This window comes from Gekko japonicus, unplaced genomic scaffold, assembly GCF_001447785.1.
Source record: "Gekko japonicus isolate JY-2015 unplaced genomic scaffold, Gekko_japonicus_V1.1 scaffold802, whole genome shotgun sequence".
In the NCBI taxonomy this organism is placed as follows: domain Eukaryota; kingdom Metazoa; phylum Chordata; class Lepidosauria; order Squamata; family Gekkonidae; genus Gekko; species Gekko japonicus.
The window spans coordinates 6646-24142 of NW_015175994.1; the positions used below are offsets into that span (position 1 = coordinate 6646).

At 41.8% G+C, this 17497-nt stretch overlaps 1 protein-coding gene across 1 annotated transcript in view; it reads right to left on the reverse strand.

The window, feature by feature from the left end:
- Nucleotides 1-468: 468 nt before the first annotated feature.
- Nucleotides 469-17497, reverse strand: part of LOC107123197 (kelch-like protein 14) — a gene marked incomplete at its 3' end in the record, with an annotated part of 30862 nt that continues 13833 nt past the window's right edge. Inside the window, exon 2 of the mRNA XM_015426391.1 lies at nucleotides 469-590. Within this exon, the coding sequence (XP_015281877.1) occupies nucleotides 469-590 (122 nt within the window). The remainder of the gene's footprint in view (nucleotides 591-17497) is intronic.

Genomic DNA, 17497 nt, shown 5'->3' on the forward strand with positions numbered 1-17497 from the left:
AATTCCATGAACACTAAAGTAAAATATTCACTGGACATGCTCTGGCCAAAGGTGAGATTTCTAGGCCCCCCCTGGTTTCAATGGCAGTGATTTAAGCACAAGCTTAGCTCTCTCTTTGAAATCAATGTGGCTTGACAGTGCTTGATTCTTCTCGATTGTGTCCAAAGCATGTAATATGCATAGTTATTAATAGCATAAAGGAAGGGTATATAAAGGAGAAGGGCGGTTTATATGAAAAAGCTTTGCAAGTTTGCTTTGAAAACTTACTGAAATGATTTTAAGCCAGTTTTAATTTAGGCCTATTCCATTGTAAATTTACTATCTTCTGCTATCTCAATTCATTTTCCTATTGTGAAACCCTCATACTATATAAAATCTCTGTAGGGAAGCAAATCAATAAAGTGTCTAATTTGATTAACCATGTTTTAAAATTCATCAAGGTAATTCAACATAGAATAAACTGCTTACTTGTCAGTATTTTCCATGTCTTCTTTTCATCATCGTAATACTGAACCAAATTGCTGGGTAGCCGGTCAGGTCCAGGAGGCAGTCCTCCAACCAACAAAAGCATTTTCTTGTTAGAGCGAATTCTTCACCCAAAAGAAGAAAGAAGATGAATAACCACATTATTGCTGAGTATTTTTAGCAGCAACAAAAATCATAACCATCACGATAATGTTCACTGCTTGCAGTATTCTATTTCATTTTTTGTTTCTTTTCCCTATCATGTCCCCACAACTTTTTGAATCAAGCAGAAAAAATAATCAGAAAAGCAGCACAGCCTTCTACTTGCGGAATAATAAGTTTCCTTTATGCAATTTGTTAAAGGTTCATTCTAAAACGACCTTTTTCTTATATTATCCCTTTAAATCATCACTCTTTACAGCTGAATACACATGAAATGCTCTGGAGTTGTACTAAGGTTAAGCATTGAAGTTGCATGTCAAAAATCGTATTAGTCAAAATCATTATTATAAGCCATTCTACACCCAAAGAACCTTGAAAAAATTAAGGTTATGCTGAAAATTTGCAAGCCAGCTCCTTAATCACACACTGAAACTTCAATTCTGGTACTTCTGTACAATTAACAGCACCTCACTAACAGTTATAGCCTGAACTTGACTTACTTACAAAACACTTTTTTTGTTGTTTCATTTAGCCCAGTCTCCTGCATTCCCTTCTCCCCCTCCTCCACAACCCCTCCTTTCTCTGCTCTCCCTCTGAGCACCACTGGCTATAGCAACACCAATTGGTAAAAATGAGACTGTGATGTTGTTGTGAGCCTCCCCAGAGTGGAGCCCTGCCAATGCTTGCCACTGATCCAGCGGCATGAACCTGCTCAAGTGTGCAAAGTCACTCTAATTCCCTCCCTCTGTTTTTCTACCTTCTCCCCCAGGGGGCAGCCACTGAAAAGAGTGACTACCCACCCATCAAGAGCTGGCAATTCGCTGCTATTAACCGTGACCGTGATTCCCAATCTGCCTGGCAGTTCTTAAGAACAGGACTGCAACGTCTTACACGCAGTAAAAGCTGTAATATGCACCCTGGCCTCCATCGCTATACCTGATGAATGCACGTTTCTTTGTACATTAATGGATTTAACACAATTTCCAGAGAAGAGGGGAGAGGAGACCTAGACCCCTAGACGAGTACTGATGCCTTAATAGTCACTTCACATATAATTGAACATCTATCAGTTACACAAAGCCTGGAAAGTGATAAAATCTAAATAGGGAACCATGGTAAGGCAATTCATTCTACTATGTTACTGCAATGTTAAATTTAACTCTGAGCACATGCTACTGTCCACACTATGAATATGACATAATATATCACTGCATGATGGCCAGTTCAGTTTATGCTGACCCACTTGGTGTTCCTCTAGTTACCCTGTACTGTGTTAATCAATTATTTGTGCAAAAAAACAGTGCTTCCTTCCTTCCCATAATCAATCAGTATCACCACCATGTCATTTAGGTACAATAAAAATGGGGGCAAAGCTTCTGACATAGACACTCTCTTTTTTAAAAAACACACTCACTAGAAGCAGCTTTATCACCAAACTCCACATACTACATTTAAAAGAATAATACTTACTTATCTGGCAGGAATACCTGGATGACAGACTAATTTACATTTATATTAGTACAGCATCCTACTTAAAACATTCTGGAAAATTAACTCAGGTAAATGTGGAATTCCTTCTACATACCCTGTAATTAAGGTATTAAGGGTTATACCTAAAACAAATTAGGATTGCTTTAACAAAAAAGGAAAAAAGGAAAAAAGAAGCCCCTTAGATATGTACAAAAAGTACTACAACAGCAATGGTCAAACCTTCTTGGCAAGTGTACCAAAAGTTGCCCAAAGTTCCAAGACAGTGTAACTCTAATGTATATGTATGCAGCTTACTCCCCTTTGCTTTGGGATGGATTTACTTCTATTTTATTGAGCCCAGAGCAAGAAGTATCACAGCATGGGGACTCTCTGCCATAGCGAAGCCCACAGGCCTGTTCTTATCTAGGAATACAACATACCCTTGATGCCTGTGCTATTTGTAGCACACATGCTGAGTTAGGCCACCCAATGTTACACAGTTCTGAATGGAAACATCTGATTTCATTTACAACAAGGAACAGCAATGATTATGAAGGTCCTTGCCACTTATGTGCCCATGAACACGAAGAAAGAATACCTAGCACTGGTTTCCTTGGCAATTTACTTTTAGCCATTATGCCAAGACTGCCTCTAATAGTGAAATGATAGTTATTACGAGCTTTAAAAGAATTTAGACACAGAATAGGTAGCAGGTAATAACAGAGCTCATGCAAATGAGGGAAGTCTTCAACACTGGAAATCAAATCAGTCCCACAATCATTGTCAGCATACTCTATCTTCAGACTCAAGACTGATATATGAAAATCTCAATATGCTTCATTCTAACCAGTCCCTCCAAAGAGGGAGCAGAATAAACCATTTTTTAATTTGAGTTAAGGATGACTGAACACATAGCAAGAGACTGAGCAAAGTTAAGTCATAAGTCACTTATGCATGGTCATCCTTAATGAGCAAGAACAGATTGTTTATTCCAACCCCCTTGTGCAGCATGTTCTATTTCTATCACAAGCAGCTTCACTTGTACTTTAAAATTCTGAAAACCATGATACGGTTAGCCAATAAAGAAGCTTATTCACTTTTGTATTTCATTCGTATCTAAATAGCCCACTTCAAGCCTCGTAGAACTATGAAGAAAACAAAGAAAAAAACAAATGTTCACTTGTTTTAGGTGCAGGATGAATTACAACACTTTGCTATGAATGATCAAATAGGGGTCACAGGTGCTATACCCTTGAACCCCAATCCAACTGGTGTGAGCATGCAGAAATTAGGACTGTGCTTGCATAGCCCTCTGAAGTAAGATGTAAACTGTGATGATAGGTTGATTTGCTGAATCAGCTGAATCAACATAATCGGATGCTACTAAAGTGAGGATATAACTGTTGCAAGATTATGGGTGCCCAAGAAAGATGGCATACTGAGACCAGAAAAAGGTGTTCTGGATGGCGGACAGCATTTGAGTGTCCATAATCAAAGAGTCTAACAGCACCACAAAAACACAAATCTAGTCTTAAAATGGAGTGCAGACTCATCCAGAATGAACCAAATATGACCAGCCATGACATCTATTAATCTTGCTTGGACTGAGCTTCAGTTTATCCGTCCTTATCCAGGCCATTATCAACTCCAGGCCCCTATTCAGGACATCCACTGCCATGGCTGGATTAGATGACAAATCTCTGGATGAGTTTACCCAGCAAGCATGTGATTTAAGATGGAAGCCTGTGGCACCTTGTAATGTAAAGGCCATGAAGGAAGGTAGCACTCCTCTACCACAACATTTTGCCTGTCCTGTTCTAGCTAAGCAATCCAGAAAGATATCATGGTCAGTTATTTTATTTATTTATAAATTCAATTTATAGCCCGCCCTCCCCACGATGCGGGCTCAGGGCGGCTCACAGATACGCGTAAGCCAACACATTAAAACAGGTTAAAACCATATAAAATCAGTACTACAATGTTACAACATATCAAGTGCTCTAGATGTTCCAGAATAATCTTCCATAAAGATGACGTCTCAAAGATGGTACACCCAATCAGTGCTGTCAGTTCCACGTGACACTGTCGTTCTCTCTTCCCAGGGCCAGTTGGTAATTATGGTAAAATAGTGATGGTACGATAGTGGCGGCTCCTACTCGAAAGCCTGGCGGAAGAGCTCCATCTTGCAGGCCCTGCAGAACTGCACAAGGTCCCGCAGGGCCCGGACCTCCTCTGGGAGCTCATTCCACCAGGTAGGAGCCGCCACCGAAAAAGCTCTGGCCCTGGTAGCAGCCAGCCTGGCCTCCTTGGGGCCTGGAATCGTCAGGAGATGTTGCGTCCCCGACCGCAGTGCCCGCAGGGGAACATATGGGGAAAGGCGGTCCCTTAGGTATATTGGACCCCGGCCATATAGGGCTTTAAAGGTAAGAACCAGCACTTTGAAGCAAATCCGGTACGCTATCGGCAGCCAGTGCAGTGCTTTCAGCACAGGCCGGACTCATATTGAGCACAGGCTGGACTCATATTGACTCATATTGAGTTAAATCAAAATGCACTTAAACCTCCAGAAGACTTAACAGATTCACAATCTCTCTGTTTTTCTCCTACCAGAATGGCCAATGCGATTCAGTCCTAAAAGCAGAGAGGAAACAGGTTAAAATGTGTTATTCGGAAATACCTGAGCAGCCACCCTTTGCTTGGGTACCTTATCTCAAGGGGGGAGATTTCTGACAGGTCAACAGTTGGCAAAACTGTCTGCATCTTCCTTAATATGGCATTCAGCACCTCTCAGATTCAATGGGTCACTTCTTCCTCCTAACCAGATATCAGCCAAGAACAGTCAATTATAAGAGTGGCAGGCAACACCCCTTCAAACAGCCAGATCACATCATCTGGCAGCAGTAACTGGAACTTATCGAAGCAGGTAGCCAATAAGCCTAAGGGAACATTTGAGAGCTATAAGACACCCAATAGAGCTTCAAGGTTGCAGTGGATACAAGCAACTTTATTATACAAAGTACTTTGCAAACAAGTAACAGCATGCTGGAAAAGATTCAAATAGACTATGCTCAGTCCCTGACTCCCCACTTGAAGAAGCTCCCTTAGAATATAAAGCAATCAGCTGGAAAGCACTAATTGGATGTCTAATATCATCAAGAATGGTCAATAAAGGAAGCTCAGGTTGAGTTGGACTCAAATTGAGATTTCCTCCATTTGTTTCCAGACTCTAATCCATGGGAGGAGGCATCTAGGGGATATTGGCTGCAGTCACACAAACTAAATAATCCACTTTCAGTGCACTTTCCAACTGGATTTTACTGTGTGAACTGGCAAAATCCAGTTGAAAAGTAGATTGAAAGTGGATTATTTAGTATGTGTGACCACAGCCATTTAGTCAAGCACCCCAGGTCATGTCCATGTTCTAAAAGTTGACCAAGACTTCAACAAGAGCATGACCTGACAATAGGAAACTCTCTGAGAGTCATCAGGAGAGTCAACTCTCTGAGAAAACATCAGGATCTGCCAGTGTTTAAGGACTTAGCTGGTTCCTCACTCCTTTAGAACTTAGGGGCCCCTATAAACCTGACCCTCACTAGCTACTGATCTGTTACTACAAGGGAATTCTTAAAATTTCTCCTAGTAAAATATATGTGCTCTTTTGTAAAAAAAAAAAAATAGCTTTGTATATGGTACAATACATGTTTTGTGCCACTACTGTAAAAGTTAAATAAAACTGAATATATTTAAAATGTGCATTTGAATATTGTTAAGGTGAATCAAAAGTTAGTTTTTATGATCTACAGAAGAAAAAAGGATCTATCCAATACTGAACAGTATCCATAGCAATCTGGTAGATTGTTCAGCATCCTGTCGAAATTTCTAATAATTTCACCCTTGAAACCCAGTTCAATTTTTAGTAGTACACTCAAGATGTTTTGAGCATGCACTTACAAATGTAAAGTGTGAACTTGTCAGGGAGCTGTGATTAGCTATGATTAGTGTACAGTTATTAGCAACCAGTATAATGTGAAAAGGCTTCTTAGGAGATGACAAATCTAGAATTCTATACCAAAGACTTCCATATTCTGCATCTGGAATACATTATGCCAATTAATCAAATTAAGATAAATACATGCTTCACATAATTTGAAGAGTTACTCCATTATTATTTTTTTTTGTGGAAGAGTTTTGTAAACACTGTTGGTTTCCATGTTGAAGAACTGCTCACACAAGAAACCCCACTAATGTAAGAATTTCCATCCAGGTCTGCCCAACATGTTTTTATGGTTTTGGTTTTCTCTAGAAAACAGGACAGTGATTTTAATTGAAAATATAGGGTCAAATTCTAACAACAGACAACAGCAAACAAAGCAAAAGCATTATTTAACAATGAAAGATAAATATTTTAATAATTAATACAAGTAATTTGTAATTTTAGGTACATGATGGCAGCTGCTCTCCCAGCACCCCAGGCAATCATCTTGGGAACAAGTGGAGCTGTTGTTAGTCTTCAAACCAGGACCTTCACCTGGTTGCTCTATGTGTAGCTACCATTTTCCGGAAGCAGTTGCTTTAAAAAATGCCATTGCCCTCAAGTGCCACCACTGTTACAATTCCCAACTGCTTGGAGAAAAAAAATGCCCTGTCCCTTTTATAGAAGCTGGCAGGGATGTTATCTACCAGGTGATGATATTTACCTCCACGCCACAAAAAGCTTCAGCTGCCCATTTCCATATACTAAGCCTCTATTAAAGAAGCAGTACATTTTTCTCCAGGCCTGCTGGAAACCCTAAACACACAGATAGTACCGATGTGAACCCAGTGGATCACATAAATAGTGTTTCCATATAAATATGGAGCTACCAAGAGGCCACCAGTGACTCATGAGTGGAATAAGCTCAGTGAATAAGATTTCTATTTGTGTAAGAGTGAGGGGGTGATTTCATTTAATTCCTCCTCTTGCCACAGCCCCAAGTGCTTTTGGGAGATTTCCCCCCCCTTTAGAGATCACAGGGCTGCTATGAGAAGGGGAAGGCGGGGGAGATCCACTTCAGCAAGCACCTTCTGCTCATGGGTCACAGGGTCTGACTCACGGTTAACTTTCCACCATAAAAGAATTAAGCAACAGCCCATTTTTCAAAAAGCTGTTACACATAGTTTTGAACTCACAATGAAAATGACTAGGTTAAAAATCTGTGGCCTGTATTATTCAGAAAATGAATGGATAACAACAATATCTCTTTCTCTGCCTTAAAATTCAGCTGTTCTAGGATACAGGTATATCATTACAATGGCCTAGTTTACTTTTTATATGACATTTCACATTAAAAAGTATTTAAAAAATGATAAGATTTAGAACAAAAAATTAGCAACCTCAACTTTTATAGTATCTTATTTTCACAGCTGACATGTGTACTGAAGATAAAGAGGGAAAGAAACCAGAGAGTAACACAAAGAACACTTGCGTTGCGCAAAGACTACTGATGGCATCTTCTATATAGCCTATAAATGTGCTGACTCCTACATTAAGGCAGCAGCTAAAGTAAGGAAAGAGTTCCGGGAAAAAATCCCTATTTCATCCCAAGGGTCAAATATCACATTGGATTTGCAAAACCATGGATACCACAAAATAACTGTTTGATCATCTTATCCTTCTCCTTAATTCACTTAACTGGATCCACATTTCATATTCACATTCCTGGGATCCAAGATCACTGCAGACGGTGACTGCAGCCATGAAATTAAAAGACGCCTGCTTCTTGGGAGGAAAGCTATGGCAAACCTAGACAGCATAATAAAAAGTAGAGACATCACCCCGCCGACAAAAGTTCGTATAGTCAAAGCCAGGGGTCATTTCGTAGAAAAAGAGGTGTAGGAGCTCATTAGCATAACTCATTAGCATATGCTACACCCCCTGACATCACCGGAAGTGTGTCAGAAGGCAACACCCACTGCTCAAGCTCCACCCCAAAAATTTCCAGGTATTTCCCAACTCAGAGCTGGTGAGCCAGCTTTACACTTTTTGACTAAAGACACTTTAGGTTTCCTTTGCTCTTGCAGGGAAGCTGCAACCATGCAACCATGAAAAATACAGATCAAGTTAGTATGCTTTTACTTTCTCTGCAATAAATCACACAATTCACACATGGGAGAGGCCATGCCAGTGAAGATAGCAAATCTGGTCTCCCCAACATGAGTCCCAGCAGAGAAGCCAACATAATTTTGCACAGGAAAATAATGCTTCTGGGAGTGAGCAGAGTGCTTTTCTGTCAAGAGGAGTAACCTTAGCTGGCCTTTTACATCTAGAAAGGAGGAGGAAAACTTTCTGCTCAGATTTGAGGACTTGTCTGCAGGTGATGGGAGTGGGGGGAGGCCAACATTCCTCTGTCCCAACATTCATCTTCCCCTGTCTCTTTGTTTTTACACTGTCTATTCAAATTCTTTTCTCTAAGGGCCATTTAGAGAAGAAGACTAGGGATACAAAATATCCAGGGGTTGGTTTGTTCTGGCAGTCCACCAATGCTCCTTCTAAGCTGTGGAGTTTTATAAGCAAAAATTCTATTTTGTGAGCTACTGGCATTAAAGCTGTGAGTGAACGATTTGGCTACTGCATAAATTAGTTTGCTCTGGAGTCATCCTTTCTGAGAGAAGACAAAAATGTGTGAGCCAGAGGCTAAAAAACTGTGAGCTAGGTCACACTAACTCAGCTTAGAGGGAACACTACAGTCCACCTGCCTCAATTTGTTCTTTGAGAACAGCAGGCATAATGCTGGTTGGTTTTGGCCAAGAGCTTATATTCCAAGTCTTCAGCAACAGTTAGAAACCTCCCTATCAACCCACAATGGATCAGCTTAACCCTTTCCTTGGCTCGAAATCATAGCAAGTGCTCTTCTATAGCTATTCTTCACAGTGAAGAAAAGGGTTAAAGTGGAGAAACCTAGATTCCTAGAGTGGATCTCTTCTGAAACCATCAGTGAGTCTTTTTGGTTTGCTATGCTTAGAGGCACTAAGGAAGGAGAAGTAGACCCCACTGCGTTCAGAGAGACTTGTTTCACTTTTTTCCTGGTTTGCACATCCCTCTTCTCTTAAGTGTGTGGACTCTAATCTGGGAGAACCGGGTTTGATTCCCCACTCCTCCACTTGCAGCTGCTGGATGACCTTGGGCAAACCATAGTTCTGACAGAGCTGTTCTTGGAAGAGCAGTTCTCTCAGAGCTCTCTCAGCCCCACCTACCTCACAGGGAGCCTGTTGTGGGGAGGGGAAGGGAAAGGAGTTTGTAAGCCACTCTGAATGAAGGGCGGAGTATAAATCCAATATTCTCTTCTTGTATTTCTTTAAGTGTTCTTTACACCTGTGTGGGAGCAGATGGAGAGTTTGTTCAGGGGCTCATGGTCATTTTTAGCAGCCTTTTTTGCCTCAGGGTTCTCAATTACTTGTAGCTTCCTTGCTACAAGGATCTCTCCCCACTGAACGTTTCAGTCTACCTTCCTTTCACCACATTCATCCGGGAAGGCTGTTCCTCAGCTAAATTACTTAGAGAACAATCCTAAACAGGTCTACTCAAGAATATTCTGTGGGGCTTAGTTCCAAGAAAGTGTACTTAAGACTGCACTGTTAGCCACCGACAATAGTTTTGAAACAGTCCATGGTTGATGATTTTCCTCAGCAGGCAGAATGTTTGTGAACATTCAGAGACAACTGAAGATCAGAAGAGGGAGAAAGAAGCTCGGCCAGCCCCACCTTTGTCTTGCCTGAAGAAGTTTGGTCTTGAGAATCTGTTGCTGTTGGAAGCTCCTCTACGAAAGGATTACCTGGAGTTGGTGGTGGTGGTGGTGTTGCCCCACGTAGATCTCCTGTAATCCAGACGAAATCTGGGAAGGGTGTGTTGTGTACGAAATGACGAAGACGTTGATGCCTTCTCTCCAAGGCGTACGAATTTTGGAAGCGCTTTCTTTTTATCCCGAGTCTCCACCAGGATCCTTTCTAGAGGTTCACCGAAGAGTTTGTCGCCCTGAAAAGGGTAAGCAACAACTATGGCTTTTGATTGATAGTCAGCAGGCCAAGATCTGAGCCATACTAGGCATCGTACAGCAGCGGTCGACGCCATGGCTCTGGAAGTGAGAACCATTGTGTCTATGGTAGCATCCACTGTATAAGATATGGCGTTTAGAATTCTCGTAGCTCCCTCCATCAGTCTAGGGTTGTCATCAGGTAGCATTTGGATGAGTTTCCTCATCCACACGATAGATGCTCTGGAAACTGTAGAGGCTGAAGCCAATGCCTTGATTGCCATGGCGTTAGCTTCATGTGACTTCTTAAGGGCAAATTCCGCACGTTTGTCAAGATTGTTGCGTAGGTTGCTGTGACTAGACTAGACTGGAAGACTGCAATGCCGTCACCGGGGCGTCTACTGATGGTACCTGCAATAAACTGGAAGCAAGTGAGGTGGTGGGATATAATTTTTTCATAATGCTTGGAAAGGGTTTGTTAGACATAGGCCTTTGCCATTCTGCCTTTATTTTTCTGACGTAAAAACCAGGAAAAGGAAATGCCTGTTCTGAGTATTCCACTGGCGGAAAGAACTAATCAGTAATCTCATCACCTTCCTCTGCTATGCCATCCCCTCTGTTAGCTGTGGGATGGGTATTTTGTATGTATAAGGCTGATAGGGTTTTAGACAATAAGTATTGGAAATCTTCTCCCTTAAAAAAACGAAAGGACTGCTCTGATGAAGCAGTTTTCTTTTCCCTTTCTTCCCCATCATCGGATGAAAACTCCCCCTCCTCATTCTCACTAGAGTTGAGGGACATACAGTCCTCTTCAGGAGGATCATATGGCTCCTTCTGAGTAGGGAAACCCTTTTGAGCTGCCTTGGTAGGCCATGATCCCCTATCCTTATGTCTTCCAGGGGCCGGGTGGTTGGGGGGAGGGGGAGATCTGTGGCGGGGACCATTCCCCCCTTCCTTGGAACGGGCCATCACATCTGGAGACAGGGAGGGGGAACCGTAACGGCATACTTCACCCTCATCTTCCTCGTTGTCTCCTTCATCGGCGTCCTCGTCCGAATGGCTCATAGCGACATGGGAGCCTGAGCAATGCCCTTGCGTTTCAGCGGGCTTAACATGCGGGGGTACGTGCCATCCGGATCGCTTCAAAATTGCCTCCATGAGCGGCACGGCGCCCTTCTTCGTTGTGGCGCACTTTTCTGCGCCGGGCTCTCCTTGCTCTTCTGGCGCCTCTGTGGCGCTTTGCTTTCGAGCCGCAGCATCCTTGGGCTCCCGCCCGGCCAGAATGGGCTCTGGCGTGGCTAAAAAGCCATCCTTGGTCTGCGTGGGATCCATATTAAGGAGGCACGCTTGTCTTATGCAGCCTATGGGGAGGTGCTGCAGATAGAATTCCCCAACCGTAGAGAGGAAAGAAGGGAGGGGAAGATCAAGATAGGATAAGTTAGCAGTGAATATAGAAGTTAGAAAAGAGAAGGAGTCAAGAATAAGTAAAAAGAAAAACTGTCAGAGATTGGTAGGTTAACCTAACAAGCTGCTCTCCCTACTGAGGCAGGAAACGAACTGAGCCTGGGGTGACTCCCACCACAGGAAACAGGAAGTTTGAATTGTTCCTGCCTCCCTGAATGATGGATGGGAATCACCCACAAGATGGCCTCCATTTCAGGGGAGAAGATGCTTTCGAATTATGATGCTGGAGAAAACGTTTGAGAGTCCCTTGGACTGCTAGGAGATCAAATCAGTCAATCCTAAAAGAAATCAACCCCGACAGATACTGAAGCTGAAGCTCAAATACTTTAGCCACCAAATGAGAAGGAAGCACTCACTGGAGAAGACCCTGATGGTGGGAAAGACTGAAGGTAAAAGAAGAAGGGGACAGCAAAGGATGAGATTGTTAGTGTTATTGATACAACGAACATGAAACTGAGCAAACTCCATAGGATGGCAGAAGACAGGAGAACCTGGCATGAAGTGGTTCATGGGGTCGCGAAGAGTTGGACTTGACTTGACTGTGCGACTGAACAACTACAAAAAATTCATATGAAAGATTTTGAAATTCTTTATCCTTTCCTTCTGATGTACTTATTTACTGCCTTTCAACTACACGTTACACAGAAAACATATAACAAAGCCCTGGACGTCACAATTCTGAACAGAAAAATAGTAAGATGTGGCTCAAGCCTTTATCCACTGGCTTCTGATTCACTTGGAATTGTCACTTATAAGGTTCCAGATACATATTGTCAAGGATGACTGTACATCCAGACCAGAGCTGGTGGAGGAACTTTGGTGTGTGTGTGGATTTGTGTGGAGAAGTTGAGTAGGAAAAAAGACAGTAAATAAATTATTAAGCATTCTGTTTCCCCTGCTGCACCTCCTTAGGCTGCTGCTTTTCATTTTGTATAAAAGACGTTAGGGCTTCTTTACATGTACAGAATGTAACAGGTAGTTTTGTTTTGAAGTTTCATCTCTGCCCACTTTATTTTTTATCACATTCACTCAGGTGTCTTTTTCAAAGCACCTCCTTATGAGTAGAATCTCTACTAGCTACACCTGAAGACTATAAAATGTAAAGCAGTATTATTTTCTCTCACATTCAGTATTTCTTACAAAAAATTATGTAGCATCTCTCCAGAGGCCTGCTGAAGAAAGCTCACAAAGCAAAAACAAATACGATTCTTCCCTTTTCAAGCACTCATGTTTTGCACTGTTCTATTAAAAGAGGGGGACCTGTGAGGACTCATGGGGGAGGAAAATCCCATTCCTCTTCTGATCCCTGTTTCATCTCTTGTTGCTTACTTGCCAACCCTCCTGTTGCCTCTGCCTCTTATCAAGCCTTCCATTGTCACCCCCTTCTCCCACCCGCACCAGGTATACAGAATTATATCCCCTTTCTGTTCCTAGCCCCATTTTATAGATTTTTAATCCATGCTCTGAGGACAAGTTCATAATCAGATGTATGAAAACCCACTGGATCTCTATAGCTAAACTCCCTTTCAGAACTTGATTAGTAACACTGTGTTATCCAATACCCTTTTCCCCTATCGATATAACAATCAACCAAGTATTTTCATCATAACCTTCCTGAGTCCCCAATTTCTTCCTCAGATCAACAGAAGGTTTGTACCTGTTCTTTTGAAAGAACCTCTATGTTCATCCTTTAAATCTTGCCAAGTTTCCTATATTATTAGATTACACCTTTACAGTAAGTTGAAACATGCATTAATAAAAGTCTGTTTTTAATCTGTGGACATCAGACAGCTATCCAAGTTGAAGATCATGAAATTATTCTCTCACACAGATACTAAATGCAACTTAGTTTTTTGGAGGTATATTATGAATCAATCCTCATTTAACTACATAAATTATTTAATTGCTCCTCAATTTATGTTATGTAAAATATTTATGCTCCCATACAAGTATCTATGAGATAGATTACAAATATAAAAACACAATAAAAGCAGAATGAAACAACATAGCAATAATTACCACATTAAAACTAAAATGCATAACACCAGCAAAAAAGCAGAATGTCATGACAGCATCATTATTAAAACCAAGTACCAGTAATGTTGAAAGTGCATCAGAATAAAGCAACAAAATGTCATGAAAACATCCATAAAACATAGTACAGCACAGAAGCAACAATTCAGGCAAGGCTCTGTTGGGAAGGCGTTCCACATCCTTGGCAAAAACCAATACAAAGGTCCTGTTCCTGGTGTTCATACACTTCTCCTGTTCCTGGTGTTCATACACTTCACTTTCAAAGGTAAGGGCACACAAAGCAGGGTCTCTGATATTGAACTCAGATGGCAAGCAAGCTCCTATAGTAGAAAACACTGTGTAGAACTTTATAAATAATAACCAAAACTTTGAATTGTGCCCAGAAGTACAATCAATGAAGACTTTTTAGAACTGCTGAGATGTAGTCTCCATAGCTCATATATTCCAGCAGCCCAAATGCCACATTTCGAACCAGTTGAGGCTTCCAAATAGCCTTCTGAGGCAGCCCACAGAAAGCACACTACCATAGTCCAATTTAAATGTAATTAGTGCAATTACGGTGGTCAGATCATACCTCTCATGGAGGAGCTGCAACGTGCAAAGCCAAGAGTTAAAAGCATTTTCATCTGTAGTCTCAGATCTAACTGTACCCCCAAAATTACAAGCCTGCTCCTTAAGGGAAAGTGCAACCCTGTCTAGAACAGAATGACTTCACAAACCTCACCAGCCCTTATTATCAGCTTGCAGAATTTGAGTCCCAGTGCCAGAAGGCAACATCATGGAAAACCTTGGTCTCTATGCCCTGTTGTAGGCTCTCCAGAGTAACTGGTTGGCCACTATGTGAGACAAGATGCTGGACTAGATGGCCCACTGGTCAGATCCAGCAGGTCTCGTTCTTATTTGGACTGACTTGCAGTTTATTGGCCCTCACCCAGGCCATTACTGCCTCTTAGCAAAAGTTTTCAACCAGGGTGATCGAGACAGCTTCAGTTCCAAAACCAGGCCCGAAGCCAAACAATCATGTCATTCAAGAGATCCTGGAGTTGTACAACCAATAATTTGCTATAATAGAATTATTTGTACACTTCTTAACAAGAAGGCCATCAAAAGAATTCTCCTTTAAGGACCTACTTGTTGATTCCAGCCTTGACCCAGAAGCAATTTTCCATGGGCCAGCTGTATCGTACTTCCTGCAAGATTCACTGTAGGCATTCATGATACCCCAGTAGGAAATCACAGCTCTAGTGGTTATACTTCAGGTAGCCAGACACAGAACTGTGTCTCTTTCTTCCATGATAAAATGCTGCTATGTAGAAATTGAAAGGGCGGGTCCTGGCAAGGCAGCATATACATTTTCTAAATTAAAATCTAAATACAGGGAAGACTGTATTCCCTTATCCTTATTTATACTGCTAAGTATGTAATGAATTTTCCACATGTAGTCTGCTACAGATTTTTTGCTTTATTAGAATTCATATAATCTTCCAGCAGCCTTCCTATAAAAGTATTAACTTACTTCATATCTTAATCCAGATTCTTGCTGCATCAGACTCCTTTCCTTGTTATTTCAGGTTAGTACAGAAAACCTCCACCTTAAGGGCTGAGTAACACAGGGTGGCTGAATGGTAGTTTTTGATCATAGTATCTGTGACTTAACATCATACGCTGCTCTCTCTTAAAAGTCATGAACCTCCTCTCCTCCCCATCTATGTTCCATTTCATGTACGAAAGGAGCTGGCCTAAATAAATGAAGCTGGCTGGTATCTAATCAGAAATTGTGTCCTGATTTGTCTCATTAATTCACTCTGTCCCAAACACTGTACATGTTGCATCCCAAATTCCTTCTTAAGTATATCAGCATCTCACAGGAATGATGAAAAGAACAAGTGGGAACCAGGAAGTACTTACAGGAGACGTCTCACCTCCTCCACTATTACGCATATCCCTTTCTTGCAAGCCCCATAGCTTCTCTCCTTTTCCTGCTTCCTTCTCTCATTCTAGGGTTGCCAGCCTCGAGGTGGAGGCTGGAGATCTCCTGGAATCACAACAGATCTCCCAAGCTGAGTTAGTGTGAGCTCGCTCACAGTTTTTTATCCTCCGGCTCACACATCTTTGTCTTAGCTCAGAAAGGATGGCTCCAGAGCAAACTAATTTATGCGGTGGCCAAATTGCTTGCTCACAACTTTAATGCCAGTGACTCACAAAGTAGAATTTTTGCTCATAAGACTCCACAGCTTTGAGGGAGCATTGCTCCCAACTATAGAGATCAGTTCCCTTAAGGGTTGCCAGCTCCAGGTTGGGAAATCCCAGGAGGTTTGGGGAGGAAAGCAACATCAGCCAGGTATAATGCCATAATGTCCACCCTCCAAGGCAAACATTTTCTCCAGGGGAACTGATCTCTGTCCTCTGGAGAGCAACTGGAATTCTGGGTTAACTCATAAGAACATAAGAGAAGCCAATGTTGGATCAAGCCAATGGCCCATCTAGTCCAACTCCAGCCCCTACCTGGAGATTGGCAACCTTAGATCCTCTGGAGGTAATGGCTGCTTTGAAGGGTGGAATCTATGGCATTATACCACTCTGAGGTCCCTCCCTTCCTCAAACTCCACCCTCCCCAGGCTCCCCCCCCAATTCTAGGAATTTCCCAACTTGGAGTTGGCAACCCTATCTCCTTCCCACCCAACAGCCAACCTACCTATATCGACCCCTCTATCTTAAGATTCCCATCTCACTCCACTCCTGGTAGCTTCTTCCTAGGAAAACTGTGCCCCAGTTGTATGCTGCCAGCCACTGGGCAAGACCAGCTTGCATGGTAGGGGACCCTCAAGGACTTGTGGGGTGGCACCTCACTTTCCTCCTCCTCACACTATTTCCTCTTCTCCTCCTTCTGGCTTCCCCCATATTTCAATTTTCCCTGCTTCTTTCCACCTACCAATCAACCTACATTTTAAATTTCCCCCAACTCCATCTGTATTTATTAGTTACTTTGTTTATACCTCACTTTGCTTCACAATGGGGAACCAAAGCAGGTAAAATCATCCCTTTCTCCTGCATTTTATCCTCAAAATAACCCTGTGAGGTAGGTTAGGTGAAGACTATGTAGCTGGTCCCCGGTCACCCAGTGAGCTTCCTTTGCAGAACTATGAACTGAACCTGGGTCTCCCACATCCCATTGTGAAACTCTAACCACTACACCACCCTGGACTTTGTGGGGTGGCTGCTGTTGAACAGTACCAACCAGCCCTGGATGAATCATGCAGATCTCAGTGGTCCTTTCCGCACTAGACCTTAAATCCTGGTTCAACCCTGTCGCTGAACTTACATCTATTTGACACCATTGAAAATTCACCATATGTCAAAGGAAGCATCCCCTATGTGTTGGAGGAGTTGTGGGGGAAAAGGAACATATTGGCATGTTTGGTGGTCATGTACAAAAATATACATTTTTGGAAATATATTATAGTTATTTACCAAATAACAAAATATAAAATACCCTTAGACCCATATGTCTCAGTATTCAATTTATGGAAGGAACAAAACTCCAAAATAATGCATAAAACTTTGTTAGAAAATCTATGTGCAGCAGCTAGACTAACTATAGCTAAGTCATGGAAGAGCCCTAAACCATTATTGATCTCTGACTGGATAGCAAAGGCTTGCGAACTTTGTATGCTGGACAAAATAACGAAAGCTTTAGCGCAAAAAAAATATTGAAGAATACCTGTCAAAATTTATTTCAACATAGTTTCCTTTTTTGGAATACCTTTCAGGAAAAGAAGGATTTATTTTAAGTTTGGCTATAATTATTGTGGTATAATACTTTATTTCATTTTTTCTTTAATCCAAAATGTTAAATAAATCTGCAGTTTGTTTGATGTTATCTCTTATATGTA